This window comes from Choloepus didactylus (assembly GCF_015220235.1).
Source record: "Choloepus didactylus isolate mChoDid1 chromosome 11 unlocalized genomic scaffold, mChoDid1.pri SUPER_11_unloc3, whole genome shotgun sequence".
Lineage (NCBI taxonomy): Eukaryota > Metazoa > Chordata > Mammalia > Pilosa > Megalonychidae > Choloepus > Choloepus didactylus.
This window is the reverse complement of record NW_023637580.1, coordinates 1,636,835-1,650,423: the sequence shown is the minus strand read 5'-3', so window position 1 is coordinate 1,650,423 and position 13,589 is coordinate 1,636,835. Positions and strand designations below refer to the sequence as shown.

Sequence of the window (13,589 nt, the reverse complement as noted above, 5' to 3'; positions counted from 1 at the left end):
GAAAGAATTTTACTGTATGTTTTGTTTGGGATTGACCGAGTCAAAGGAATGCTGAGATTATCTGGGCATCTTTGAGTTTATAGTTAAAACACTGAAGTGCAGTGATAAGGACCGAGCCTAGCAGAACATTGATTTGACTTCTCAGCCCTGGGTTATGCACCCAACATACTCCTACTGCAATACTCTGCTACATGTGCAAGTTCTTGTCATTAATCTTCAAGTTAAATGACTCATTCTCTCCCACCTATTTCTTACAGGAAAATCCTCCATCTATTTTCATGCACCTACAGCACCAATGTGATCAAGTGATTTCATTTGCATTTGTCACTACTACAAAGAGATCTGAAAACATTGATGAACCTCACAAGCATCACCTCCAAATTAAGAATTTTGGCAAAATGAATTAAGGGGGAGATCTTATTGGCAAATTCATTTAAAACTTGCTAAAAAATTTAAAAACAATAAAAATAGATCATAAAAGAGGTAACAGGGATCTCAAGTACTATTTTCAGCCATTTAAGTGTCACCCATGAGCCTCACATTATCCCTCTGAGCCAGGTTGTTTTCCTCCTGTTTACATACAGGAGGTGACAGAGGCAGAGAGAGCTGAGGACACCCCAGACACTGGGACAGGTGGAAACTCAGGCAGTCCAGCTCCTAAAACACTTGATTACAGCTTGTAGGGTGGGAACATTATGTGCTCCAAGGTGCTGGGGGATGGATCAGATCCCCTGATGGAAAAGCCTTTCAGCAACATAGTTCATATCCTTGATGTAAAACAAGCTTTGCAATTCTAACTAAATTGTAACTTTTTAACTTCCAGGGATGAGGCAATGTTCACATATAGTAGGAGCCTACCACAGAAATTCACAGGAATGAAAAACAAAAGAGCTTCTGTACCTGTACCGCGCCCATTGTGACGCGCAGGGATTTCTTGCGGCAGGTTCCCAAGTGCATACGGTGGAGATGGAGGGGGGTCCTCAACCACCTCCAGTGCTTAGGTAGCCCCCCTGCTGGGCTTGTGGGACCCCTGCAGCTCTCCGCTTCCTGGACTGGGCTCACTGGCTTGGGCCAGCGCCTCTTCCAGCCGGCGGTGAGCTCCTGGACAGGCTACCCTCCTTGGACCCCAATAAATTTAGCAACAAACTGCAGACGTCTCCTGCCTGCACAGGGCGGAGGGCCTGCGGGATGGGGGCGGGGAGGGCGCGGAGCGGGCGGGGCTTCTGCGGGAGTCACGTGGGAGGCCACAGGCGCCCGTTGTGACGCGTCGGGAGCCTTACCCGGGTCCAGGGCTGATGTGCACCGGGGAGTCTGGGCGGGGAGAGGAGCCCACCCCGCTCCTCCTGGGGCCGAGTCCTCCCCGGACCTTCAGTGTTGACTGCGCTGAGGAGTGCGTGTCCCCGGGGCTCCGCCACTGGCTCTGAGGAGTCTGAGCCCCGTCCCGGTGAGTCCGCCCGAGGGCCGGGAGAGGGTGCGCCGAACCCAGGGAGCCCGAAGCTTCCCGCCCTGCGCGCCCGCGGCCTCGGGCGCCCACTCTGCGGCCTCAGACCCAGAAGCGTCCCCGGGACCCACCCGGAGGCGCCTGCAGCCGCGGGGCAAGTCAGAGACACAGCACGGTGAGTAAAAAGCCTCCTGTTTGCAGCCTGATGGGGAGGGAGCTTTGCAGGGGCTACTGCGAAATGCAGTTTCTTAAATAGCGAGCACAGAACCTTCATTTTCTTCACTGATCCCACGGGAATGATTCTTTACTTTCTCATGGAATATTTTAGCAAGAACTTGTTTTACCAAAGTATCCATTTACTGAAGGGGTTGCCAGCTCAAAATCTGGCATAGGGCAGGGTGTTTTAGTGAGTCAGAATTGTTCCTGAAGACAATTCTTAGATCCAGGGAAAGAGAAAAAGCGTATCCAGTGCTGAACATATTGGAACCTTCCTATAGGGTAAGATAAGCCATGTTGCAGCCCGAGCGGAAAGGGAAAATGGTGCCCTTCTGTACATGCTTCTATTAACTTTTTTAACATTTAATATGTCCTGCAACGCTAACACAGTTGAAAAAAAAAAAGGTTGAAAAATTTACTAGTATGGGTATTAAAACTCCCAACGAATTTTAATTTTAAATATCTTTTTCACTCAAAAAATTATAGTTCTACTTTCCTCGGCTTAATGGAAGCAAACATCAATAAATTTTTTGAAATATATTTAATATATATTTATATATGCCTGTTCCGAATTAGGATGTTTGCACAAAGAAAATTCCTGCATTAAGAGTAATCAGTTTTTGAAAATCAAAACAAAATGGTGAAGTTTACTTAGTACCCGCTTAAAACTGTGTAGGATGAAGGTGTGACCGTGTGATTGTGAAAACCTTGTGGCTTTTATCCCTTTATCCAGTGTATGGACACAGGGGTAGAAAAATGGGGGCAAAATTAAATGAAAAATAGGGTGGGATGGGGGGATGGAATGCTTTGGGTGTTCTTTTTTACTTTTATTGGTATTCTTATTTTTATTATTTTTTTCTTTGGAGTAAGGAAAATGTTCAAAAATTGATTGGTGGTGAATGCACAACTATATGATGCTGCTGTGTATGCTATGGATGATAATATGGTATGTGAATACATCGCAATAAGGCTGAATTTAAAACAAACTATGTAGGATGAAATTTCTCAAGAATTTAAATTGTTAGTATAGTTAAGAGCCAAGTCAAAGACTGCCTTTATAAATCCAATGTATTCATTAACACTAAATTTCTCCTGTTAACAATCCCAAATCTGAAAGCACTTAGTTTAATTTTGCATATCTCTATATGAGTGGCAAAATTAGCGTTTCTGTAACCTTGAATTTTCTGTGCCTCTTTCCCATAATAATCAGTATTTTCATTTTTTATTGAACCATTTCCAAATACTTTACTTTCTTCTTTCTCCGTTTTCAAATTTGAAATTTTCTGAATTTTCTCTGGGTGTATTCACTAGGGCTTACTTCAATGAATTCTGCGCTAAAGGACTCTCATATGCAGGAATCTCATCATGTCATAGCCCTGGTTTAACTTGTTAGATGGATCCCCTGGCCTTAGAATGAGGACCCTAGGACTTATAAAGAGTAGCCTTCAGACCCTGAGTGCTCCTTTGTTCTCTACCCTTTCCAGTCCAGTCCACTGCAATTGCCTGCAGTGCATTCTGCTCCCACTTTCTGGATGGAGCAGGCTTTCTCACATCTCAGGGATTAATACATGTATCCTTTAAACTAATTCACATCCCAAGCAGATTTTCTAAGACTTTGCCCAGCTAAGTCCTAACAGTTTCAGAGGTGTATTTTGCTCTTGTTATATATGTTGTGTATTGAGTGAAATTTGTAACTCATGATGATCAAATGGTCTCTGTATTTTGTGATATTTTCTCCGTACATTCTATCAATTGCTGAGAGTGTTGTACACAACCTCCAATTTGGATTTGGGTTTTTCTATTACATATTGTATTTCTGTCACTTTTCAAAAGTCGTGCTATTAGGCATGTGCGTGTTTTAAATTGCTGTATTTCCCTGGGAATTTAAATCATTTTACCTTTATGAAGGGACACCCAGTTTCTAGTATTTGGTCCTTGTCTCTTTTATTTGATATTGACATAGTGGCACAAAAGCTATCCTTTTTAAGGTACACATAGTATATATGTTCTGCCTTTACTGACAACCAAAGGGTATGTTTTGGATAATTTTTTATGAACCATTCTTTTTTTTTAATCCACTACACAATATTGATTGATTATGTGGAATATTTGTGTTTAATTACTGTTAAATTTGCATTTTATTCTGCCAGCATTTAATGGGATTTCTATTTTGTCTCTTTTGTTTCTTCTGAATGCCTTCTTTTGAACTAAATTTTTTTAACATTCTGTCCTTATTTTAAGTTTAAATATTTTGTTCATTGTGGGGTTTTTTTTTGCATGAATTTTGATTTTTAAAAAGTGTTGCATTAAAATATTATTTTTCCTTGATTACTGAGTTTTTGGTTTTTGGCTTCTGCTAAATTGTGTGCCTGAAATGAGTGTCTCAGTTGTCTCACCCTAGTCTTGGTCCTGCAAAGTTATGTATAGTTCATGGCCACGGTCTGATCCACCTTTACCAAGACACTGCATCATTGTACTCCATTTTTTTTTATTAGAGATGTTGTAGGTTAATAGAAAAATCATGCATGAAATACAGACTTTCCCATATACCACTCTATTATTAACATCTTGCAGTAGTGTTGTACATTTGTTATAGTTCATGAAAGAAAAATTTTCTAACTATACTAACTATAGTCCATTGTTAACAATAGGGTTCACTGTTTGTGTTGTACAGTCCTGTTTTCTTTTAAAAGCAGTTTTACTGAGACAAATCCACGTACCATACAATCTCTCTAAAGTATACGTCTTTTAGTATATTCAGAGTTTTGCTTTCATTAGCGCAATCACTTCTGAAACATTTTCACCACTCCAATAAGAAAAACCCCATATCAGCAGTCACTTCTCGATCCTTCTGTTCCCTCCATTCTTCTCTAGCCCTTCTGTCAGAGCAAACACTTTTTTCCATCTCTAAATTTATTTATGTTTACATTTTATATAAATGGAGTCAAACGTTATGTACTACTTTGTGTCTTGTTCCTTTCACTTAGCATTGTGACTTTTTGTTTTGCAATGGATGGAAAAACATTCATATATTACTATTCACTACAGTCCATAGTTTGCTTTAGCTGTGTCCCTACCCGTATGCCACCCTATTATTAACACCTTGTAATAGTATTGTACATTTGTTCTGATTCATGGAAGAACATTCTTATATTTGAACCATTGAACACACTTCCATCTACAAGATGGTTCACTACAATATACAGTCCCATGTTTCATCCTCTAGCTTTCCTTCTAAGTGACATACACAAGCGTAAGCTTTCCCTTTCAACCATAATCACACATATATCATTGCTCTTAATTGTATTCCCTATAATGTGCTACTATCACCTCTATCCATTTCCAAATATTTCCAATCAACCTTATTACAAATTCTGTGCAAATTAAGCATCAGCTCCCTATTCTCTGTCCTCATTCTATCTTCTGGTGACCTGTATTCTAGATATTAACACAATGAGTTTGCTACTGATATTAAGTTCATATAGGTGAGGTCATACAATATTCGTCCGTTTGTTTCTGACTTATTTCACACAACATAATGTCCTCAAGGTTCATCCATGTTGTCTAATGTATCAAGACTTCATTTCTTGCTGCAGCTGAATAATAGTCCATCATATGTAGAGACCACATTTTGTTTATCCATTCATCAGTTGATGGACACTTGGGTCTTTTCTGTCTTTTGGCAATTGTGAATTATGCCACTATGAACATTAGTACGCAAATGTTTTTCAGGTCCCTGCCTTCAGTTTTTCTGAGTAAGTAAATCTCACAATCTGTGAATCAATTTGGGTAGAATTGACATCTTAACAGTATTTAGTCTTCCAGTCCATGAACATGGAATGTCCTTCCATTTATATTTAGATCTTCTTTGATTTCTTTTAGCATTGTTTTGTAGTTTTCTGAATATAGTTCCTTTACATCATGTTAAGTTTATTCCTAGGTACTTGATTCTTTAGTTGCTATTGCAATGGGTTTTTTTTTTTTCCTGATTTCCTTTTCACATCGCTCATTACAATTGTATAGAAACACTACTAATTTTGGGGTGTTAATTTTGTAACTCACCACTTTACTGAACTCTTATTAGCTCTAGTAGCTTTGTTGTAGATTATTCAAGCCTTTTTAGGTATAGGATCATATAATCTGCATATAGTGAAAGTTTTACTTTTTCTTTTCTGATTCAGATGCCTTTTATTTAATTTTCTTGCTGTGCTGGTTTGAATCTATTATTGAACAAAATGCCATGTTCTTTCAATCCAGTCCTGTGGATGCAGACTTATTATGGGTGGGACTTTTTTTTTTCTGATGGTGATCCCTTTTTTTTTTTTAATTGAGGTGGTTCACATACCATACAATTATCCAGATATCCAAAGTGTACGATCAGTTGCCCATGGTACCATCATACAGCTGTGCATCCATCACCACAATTTTTTTTTCAATTTTTAGAACATTTTCATTACTCCAGAAAAGAAATAAAGACACACACAAAAAAGGAAACTCAAATCCTCCCATACCCCTGACCACCCCCACTCCATGATTGATTCATAGTATTGGTATAGTACATTTGTTACTGTTGATGAAAGAATGTTAAAATACTGCTAACTGTAGTATATAGTTGCAATAAGTATGTATTTTTTCCTATATGTCCCTCTACTATTAACTTCTAGTTATAGTGTCATACGTTTGTTCTAGTACATGAGAGAGATTAATAATATTTGTACAGTTAATCACAGACATTGTCCACCACAAGATTTGCTATCTTATACATTCCCATCTTTTAACCTTCAATACATGACTCTGAGATTCCCCTTTCCACTACATTTACACACCTTCAGTGCTGTTAGTTATTCTCAAAACATGCTACCATCACCTCTGTCCATTTCCAAACATTTTTAAGTTCACCCAATTGAACATTCTGCTCATAATAAGCAACTGCTCCCCATTTTTTAGGCTCATTCTATATCCTGATAGCTTACATTTCATGTCTATGAGTTTACACATTATAATTAGTTCATATCAGTGAGACCCTGCAATATTTGTCCATATGTGTCTGTCTTATTTCACTCAATATAGAGCCCTCAGGGTTTCTTCATCAACCCATTTTTTAAAGATGGTTTTGTTCACACACCATACATTCCGTCCTAAGTAAACAACCGATGGTTCCCTGTGTGGTCACGTATTTATGTATTCACCACCATTGCCACTATCTATATAAGGACAACTCCTTTTCTTCCACAAAGGATGAGGAAGAGTCAAAGAAGGTAGAGACAAGAGAAAAAGAAAAAAGAAAGAGAGAAAAACAAAACAAAACAAAACATGACAGATAGGAAGCAACAAAAGGAAAGATAGCATTAAACTAAAGTAGAATAAAGAGTGAGACAACATCACGAATGCCAAGAGTCCCATACCCCTCCCTTTTATCCCCCTCACATATGCATCTAGCTTTGGCATATTGCCTTTGTTACATTAAAGGAAGCATAATACAATGTTTGTGTTAACTGTAGTCTCTAGTTTGCATTGATTGTATTTCCCTTCCAATCCCACCCCATTTTTAACACCTTGCAATGTTGACGTTCATTTGTTCTACTGCATGTAAAAACACATTGGTACCTTTTATCACAATCATTGAGCACTCTAGGTTTCATTGAGTTATACAGTTCCAGTCTTTATCTTTCCTCTTTCCTTCTGGTGTTTCACATGCTCCTAACTTTCCTCTTTCAGCCATACTCACAGTCATCTTTCTTCAGTGTACTTAAATTGCTGTGCTACTGTCTCCCAAAACTGTGCTCCAAACCTCTCATTCCTGTCTTTTTCTGTCTATAGTAATCCCTTTAGTGTTTCCTGTAGCGCAGGTATCTTCTTCATGAACTGTCATTTTCTGTTTGTTAGAGAATATTTTAAGCTCTCCCTCATATTTGAAGGACAGTTCTCCCAGATATAGGATTCTTGCTTGGTGGTTTTTCTCTTTAAGTATCTTCTTTTTTAAAATTCATTTTATTGAGATATAATTCACACAGCATGCAGTCATGTAACACATACATTCAGTTGTTCACAGTGCCATTATATAGTTGTGCATTCACCAAAATTAATTTTTGTACATTTTCATCACCACACACGCAAATATAATAAGAATAAAAATTAAAGTGAAAAAGAACAATTAAAGTAAAAAAGAACACTGGGTGCCTTTTTTTTTTTTTGCCCCCATTTTTCTGCTCATCCATCCATACACTGGACAAAGGGGAGTGTGGTCCATATGGCTTTCCCAATCACATTGTCACCCCTCATAAGCTACATTTTTATAATCGTCTTCAAGATTAAAGGGTTCTGGGTTGTAGTTTGATAGTTTCAGGTATTTGCTGCTAGCTATTCCAATTCATTAGGACCTAAAGAGGGTTGTCTATATTATGCATAAGAGTGCCCACCAGAGTGACCTCTCGACTCCTTTTGGAATCTCTCTGCCATTGAAGCTTATTTCATTTCCTTTCACATCCCTCTTCTGTCAAGATGTTTTCCATCCCACAATGCTGGGTCTAGATTCCTCCCCAGGAGTCATACGCCACGTTGCCAGGGAGATTTACTCTCCTGGGTGTCAGATCCCACATAGAGGGGAGGGCAGTGATTTCACCTGCCAAGTTGGCTTAGCTAGAGAGAGAGGGCCACATGTGAGCAACAGAGAGGCATTCAGGAGGAGAGTCTTTAAGTATCTTAAGTATATCACCCACTTCCTTCTTGCCTTCATGGTTTCTGTTGAGAAATCTGTATAGTCTTATCAAGCCTCCTTTGTATGTGATGGATTGCTTTTCTCTTGCTGCTTTCAGGATTCTCTTTTTATCTTTGATGTTTGGTAATCTGATTATTAAGTGTCTTGGCATAGGCCTGTTCAGATCTGTTCTGTTTGGGGTATGCTGCACTTCTTGGATCCATAATTTTATGTCTTTCATAAGAAATGGGAAATTTTCATTGATTATTTCCTCTGTTATTGCTTCTGCCTCTTTTCCCTTCTCTTCTCCTTCTGGGATACTCATGACATGTACATTCCTGCATTTCATTTTGTCCTTAAGTTCCCAGAGACGTTGCTCATATTTTTCCATTCTTTTCTTTTGTGTGTAGGCTTTCAGTTGCCTTGTTCTCCAGTTCCTGAGTGTATTCTTCTGCCCCTTGAGATCTGTTGTTGTATGTCTCCTTTGTGTCTTTCATCTCTTGTGTTGTGCCTTTCGTTTCCATAGATTCTTCTAGTTGTTTTTTCAAACTTTCAATTTCTACCTTATGTATGCCCAGTGTTTTCATTATATGCTTCATCTCTTTTGCCATATCTTCCCTAAACCTTTTGAATTGATTTAGCATCAGTTGTTTAAATTCCTGTATCTCAGTTGAAGTTTAAGTTTGCTCCTTTGACTGGACTGTAGCTTCATTTTTCTTAGTGTAGGTTGTAATTTTCTGTTGTCTAGGCATCTGGTTTCCTTGGTTACCTGTATCAGGTTTTCCCAGACCAGAACAGGCTTGGGTCTTGGAAGGAGGCAATAGTACCAGGTCTCCCTGAGGGTGTGTCTTAGAAGATTGGTACACCCTGCAGGGCCTCAAGTCACTGTGCTTTTCTGCCCAGCAGGTGGTGCCTGTCAGCCTGTAGCTCCAGGTACAGGTGTAAGGAGGTGTAGCAAGTGACCGTTTTCCCCCAGGCTCTGGGGTCTGTTCTGAATGAAAGGTGGGTAGTAGAGCTTGGCACTGCCTCTTTCCTCTTAGGGAAGATACACCCCCAGGGAGAGGTCATTTGCATTTGAATAGTCTCTGAGTCTCCTGTCTTCACCTGTGTCTGGGTCTGAGAGCTTAGAATTGAAAATGGCTGAGGCTTTCTCCACTGAGCCAAAAAGGGGACAGGAAGCCCTGCTTCAGGTTCAGTCTGCAGCCCCCCTCAGTTTCAACTGTCAGCCAGAGACAGCACCTGATCCTCTGGGCTTCCCCTCCTTCCCAGAGAGGTCCTCCAGCTCTCAAGGTCAGTCATCACCAAAAGCCTGTGTACTTGTTGGGGATTTGTAGCTTGTATTGAGCAGTTCATGTTTGTTAATTAAAACCCCAGCTGGAGCTCAACTGAGCTATATTCACTTCCTGGGAGAGTGCTGCTCTCTAGCACCATGAGGCTTTGTAGTTTGGGCCATGGTGGGGATGACGCTCCTGGCTTGGATCCACAGTTTTTACTTATAGATTCAATGCTGTGATTTCTGGCATTCTTCCCAATTCAGGTTGGTGTATGATGAGTGTACGGTCACATTTTTCCCCCAGCGGTTATTCCAGATTATCTACTAGTTGTTCCTGGTTGTTTATTAGTTGCTCCAGAGGACTGACTAGCTTCCACTCCTCTCTAGGCTGCCATCTTCATGGGCAGGATCTTTTGATCAGTTTGTTTTCATGGATATGTGACCCACTCAACTGTGGATGAGACCTTTTGATTATATTATTTCCATAGAGGTGTGACCCTGCCCATTCAGGGTGGGTTTTGATTAGTTTACTAGAGTCCTTAAGAGAGCTGAGGAGCTGATACAGACCCAGGTGTTCAGAGATGCAGACAGAGGGACATTTGGAGATGCTGAGCTAAGAGATAAAGCCCAGAGTTTGCCTTGGAGAAGCTAAGAGAGGACCCCCAGATGCTTAGAGAGAAATGCCCTGGAAGAACAAGAAAGGATGCATAGGAGCTGAGAGAGAGAAGCTAAGAGAGACAGAGACATTTTGGTGAAAGCCGTTTTGAAATGCAACTGGGGAGCAAGGGCCAGCAGTCACCAGCCACATGTCTTCCCAGCTGACAGAGTTGTTCCGGGCACTATTGACCTTTCTTCAGTGAAGGTATCCTCGTGTTGATGCCTCAGTTGGGACACTTTTATGGCCTTAGAACTGTAAATTTGTAACCTAAGAAATCTGCTTTATAGAAGCCAATCCATTTCTGGTATTTTGCGTGATGGCAGGCTAGGCAAATCAGAACACTTGCCTAATTGCTCTAGCTGGAACATCTATCACAGTGTTGAATAACAGTAGTGACAGTGGGGATCCTTTTCTTTTTCCTGATCTTAACAGAAGTATTTCATCATGGAGTATGATGTTAACTGTGGGATTTTCATTTATGCTGCCCTTTATAATGTGGAGGAAGTTTCCTTTATTCCTATTTTTCTAAGTGTTTTTATCTAGAAATGATGCTGGGTTTTGTCAGATGCCTTTTCTGCATCAATCAAGGTGATCGTTTGGTTCTTCTCCTTTGATTTGTTAATGTGCATATTACATTAATTGATTTTCTTCTGTTGAACCACCCTTGCATACCTGGATAAAGCCCTCTTGAGCATGGTATATAATTAATTTAATGTGTAGTTGATTTAATTTTCAAGTATTTTGTTGAGGATTTTTCCATCTATATTCAGGAGAGAGATTGGCCTGTAATTTTCATTTCTTTTAGTTTCTTTGTTTGGCTTTGGTATTAAGGTGATGTTGCCATCTGTGCTGGTTTGTATATATTATGTTCCTCAGAAAAAGCCATATTCTTTAGTGCAGTCTTGTAGGGGCAGACATATTAGTGTTGATTAGGTTGGAACCTATTGGTTCAGTTTTTCCATGGGGATGTGACTCAGTCACCTATGGGTGAGACCTTTCATGGGATAATTTCCATGGAGGTGTTGCCCCACCCATTCAGGGTGGGTCTTAATTGGATCATTGGAGTACTTTAAAAAGAGCCACACAGCCCAGATGCTGGAGCAACTGAGGTGGATATTTTGGAGAACAACTGAGAATGACATTTTGGAGAAGAGCAGCTGCAGCTACGGAGGACAAAACACCCCAAGAGCAATACTTTGGAGAACACCACCTTGAAATGCAACCTGGGAGCAAGCAGATGCCAGCCACATGCCTTCCAAGCTGGCAGAGGTTTTCCAGATGCTAGTGGCTATCCTTCAGTGAAGGTACCCTGTTGTTGGAGACTTTATGGCCTTAAGACTGTAACTTTATAACCAAATAAACCCCCTTTATAAATCCCAATCCATTTCTGGTATTTTGCATAATGGGCAGCATTAGCAAATTGGAATACTATCATAGAATGAGTTAGGTACCATTCCTTCCTCTCCACTTTTTTGGAAGAATTTGAGGAGGAGTGGTTTTAATTTTTCTTGAGATGATTGGTAGACTTCCCTTGTGAAGCCATCTAGTCTTGGGCTTTTTTTCATTGGCAGGTTTTTGATGACTGATTCAATCTCTTTGCTTGTAAGTGGTTTGTTGAAGTCTTCTATTTTTTCTTGAGACAGTGTAGGTTGTTCATGTGTTTCTAGAAAATTGTCCATTTCATCTAAGTTGTCTAGTTTGTTGATGTACATTTGTTCATAGTATCCTCTTATGACATTTTATTTCTGTGGGGTCAGTAACAATGTCTCCCCTCCCATTTCTGATTTTGTTTATTTGCATCTTCTCTGTTTTTTCTTTGTCAGTCTAGCTACAGGTTTGCCAATTTTATTGATTCTCGCAAAGAAGTAACATTTGGTTTTGTTGAGTCTGTTGTTTTTTCTCAATTTCATTTATTTCTGCTCTAATCTTTGTTGTTTCTTTCCTTCTGCTTGCTTTGGGATTAGTTTCCTCTTCTTTTCCTTGTTTCTGCAGGTGTGTACTCAGGACTTCTATATTAGCTTTTCCTCTTTTTAATGTAGACAGTTAGGATTATAAATTTCCCTCTTAGCAATGCCTTTGTTGCATCCCATAAGTTTTGATATGCTGTGTTCTTGTTTTCATTCATCTCGAGATATTTACTGATTATTCTTGCAGCTTCTTCTTTGACCCACTGATTGTTCAATAGTATATTGTTTAGCCTCCCTAAATTCGTACATTTTCCTGTCCTCTGCCTGTTAATTGATTTCCAACTTTATTCCATTTTTATTGGAGAGAGTGCTTTGTATAATTTCAGTCTTTTAAAATTTATTAAGACCTGTTTTGTGCCCAGATTGTGGTGTATCCTGCAGTATGATCCATGAAAACTTGAGAGGAATGTGTATCTTGCTGTTCATTTGGATGAACAATGAACAACAGCATTGTTCAGTATATGTCTGCTAGTCTAGTTCATTTATCAAATCATTAACCTTTTGTTTCCTTATTGATCCTCTGTCTAGATGTTCTATTTACTGATGTGAGTTGTGTATTGAAATCTCCAACTGTTATTCTTGATATGTCTGTTTCTCCCTTCTGTTTTGCTAGTGTTTGCCTCTTGTATTTTGGGGCACCCTGTTTTTATATACACACACACACACACACACACACACACACACATATACATATGTATATATATGTGTGTGTATATATATATAATTTCTTGGTTGATTGCCCCTCTTATATCTCATAACAGCTTTGCCTTTAAAGTCTATTTTTTCCAATATTATTGTAGCTACCCAATGTTAAAAAAAATTTTTTTATACTGTTTGCATGGAGTCTCTTTTTCCAGCCTTTCACTTTCAACCTATTTGTATCCTCTGGTCTAAAGTGAGTTGCTTGTAGACAGCATAGAGATGGCTCAAAATTTTTTATTCATTCTGCTAATCGGTGTCTCTTGATTGAGGAATTTAATCCATTAACATTCAGTATTATTACTGTCATGGCAGTACTTACTTCAACCATATTATACTTTGACTTTTATATGTCATATCCTATTTTTGTCTGTTTTTGCCCTTTTAGTTACCTCTTCTGCTACTCTTCATTTTTACACTCTCTAATACTCTCTCTCCTCTCTTTTCAGCCTGTAGGACTGACTGCTTTTAGTATTTCCGGGAGGTGAGGTCTCTTGTCAATGAGCTCTCAGTTTCTGCTTATCTGTGAATATCTTAAACTCTCCCTCATTTTTAAATGCAATTTTATTGAGATATACTCACATACCATATAATTCATCCGAAGTTCGTAATCGGTGGGTCACAGTATCATCATATAG

The 13,589-nt window shown here is 39.3% G+C and overlaps 1 protein-coding gene and 1 long non-coding RNA gene across 3 annotated transcripts in view; one reads left to right on the top strand and one right to left on the bottom strand.

Moving 5' to 3' along the window:
* LOC119524653 overlaps window positions 1–1,157 on the bottom strand; it is a 56,142-nt gene extending 54,985 nt beyond the window's left edge. For both annotated transcript variants that reach the window (XR_005214865.1, XR_005214862.1), the window contains exon 1: window positions 901–1,157. This is a non-coding gene — a long non-coding RNA (uncharacterized LOC119524653). The remainder of the gene's footprint in view (window positions 1–900) is intronic.
* A 31-nt stretch (window positions 1,158–1,188) lies between these two features.
* The window catches only part of LOC119524630, a 204,590-nt gene continuing 192,189 nt past the window's right edge, over window positions 1,189–13,589 (top strand). Inside the window, exons 1-2 of the mRNA XM_037823337.1 lie at window positions 1,189–1,231; window positions 1,389–1,616. Coding sequence (XP_037679265.1) covers window positions 1,189–1,231; window positions 1,389–1,616 — 271 coding nt within the window. The remainder of the gene's footprint in view (window positions 1,232–1,388; window positions 1,617–13,589) is intronic.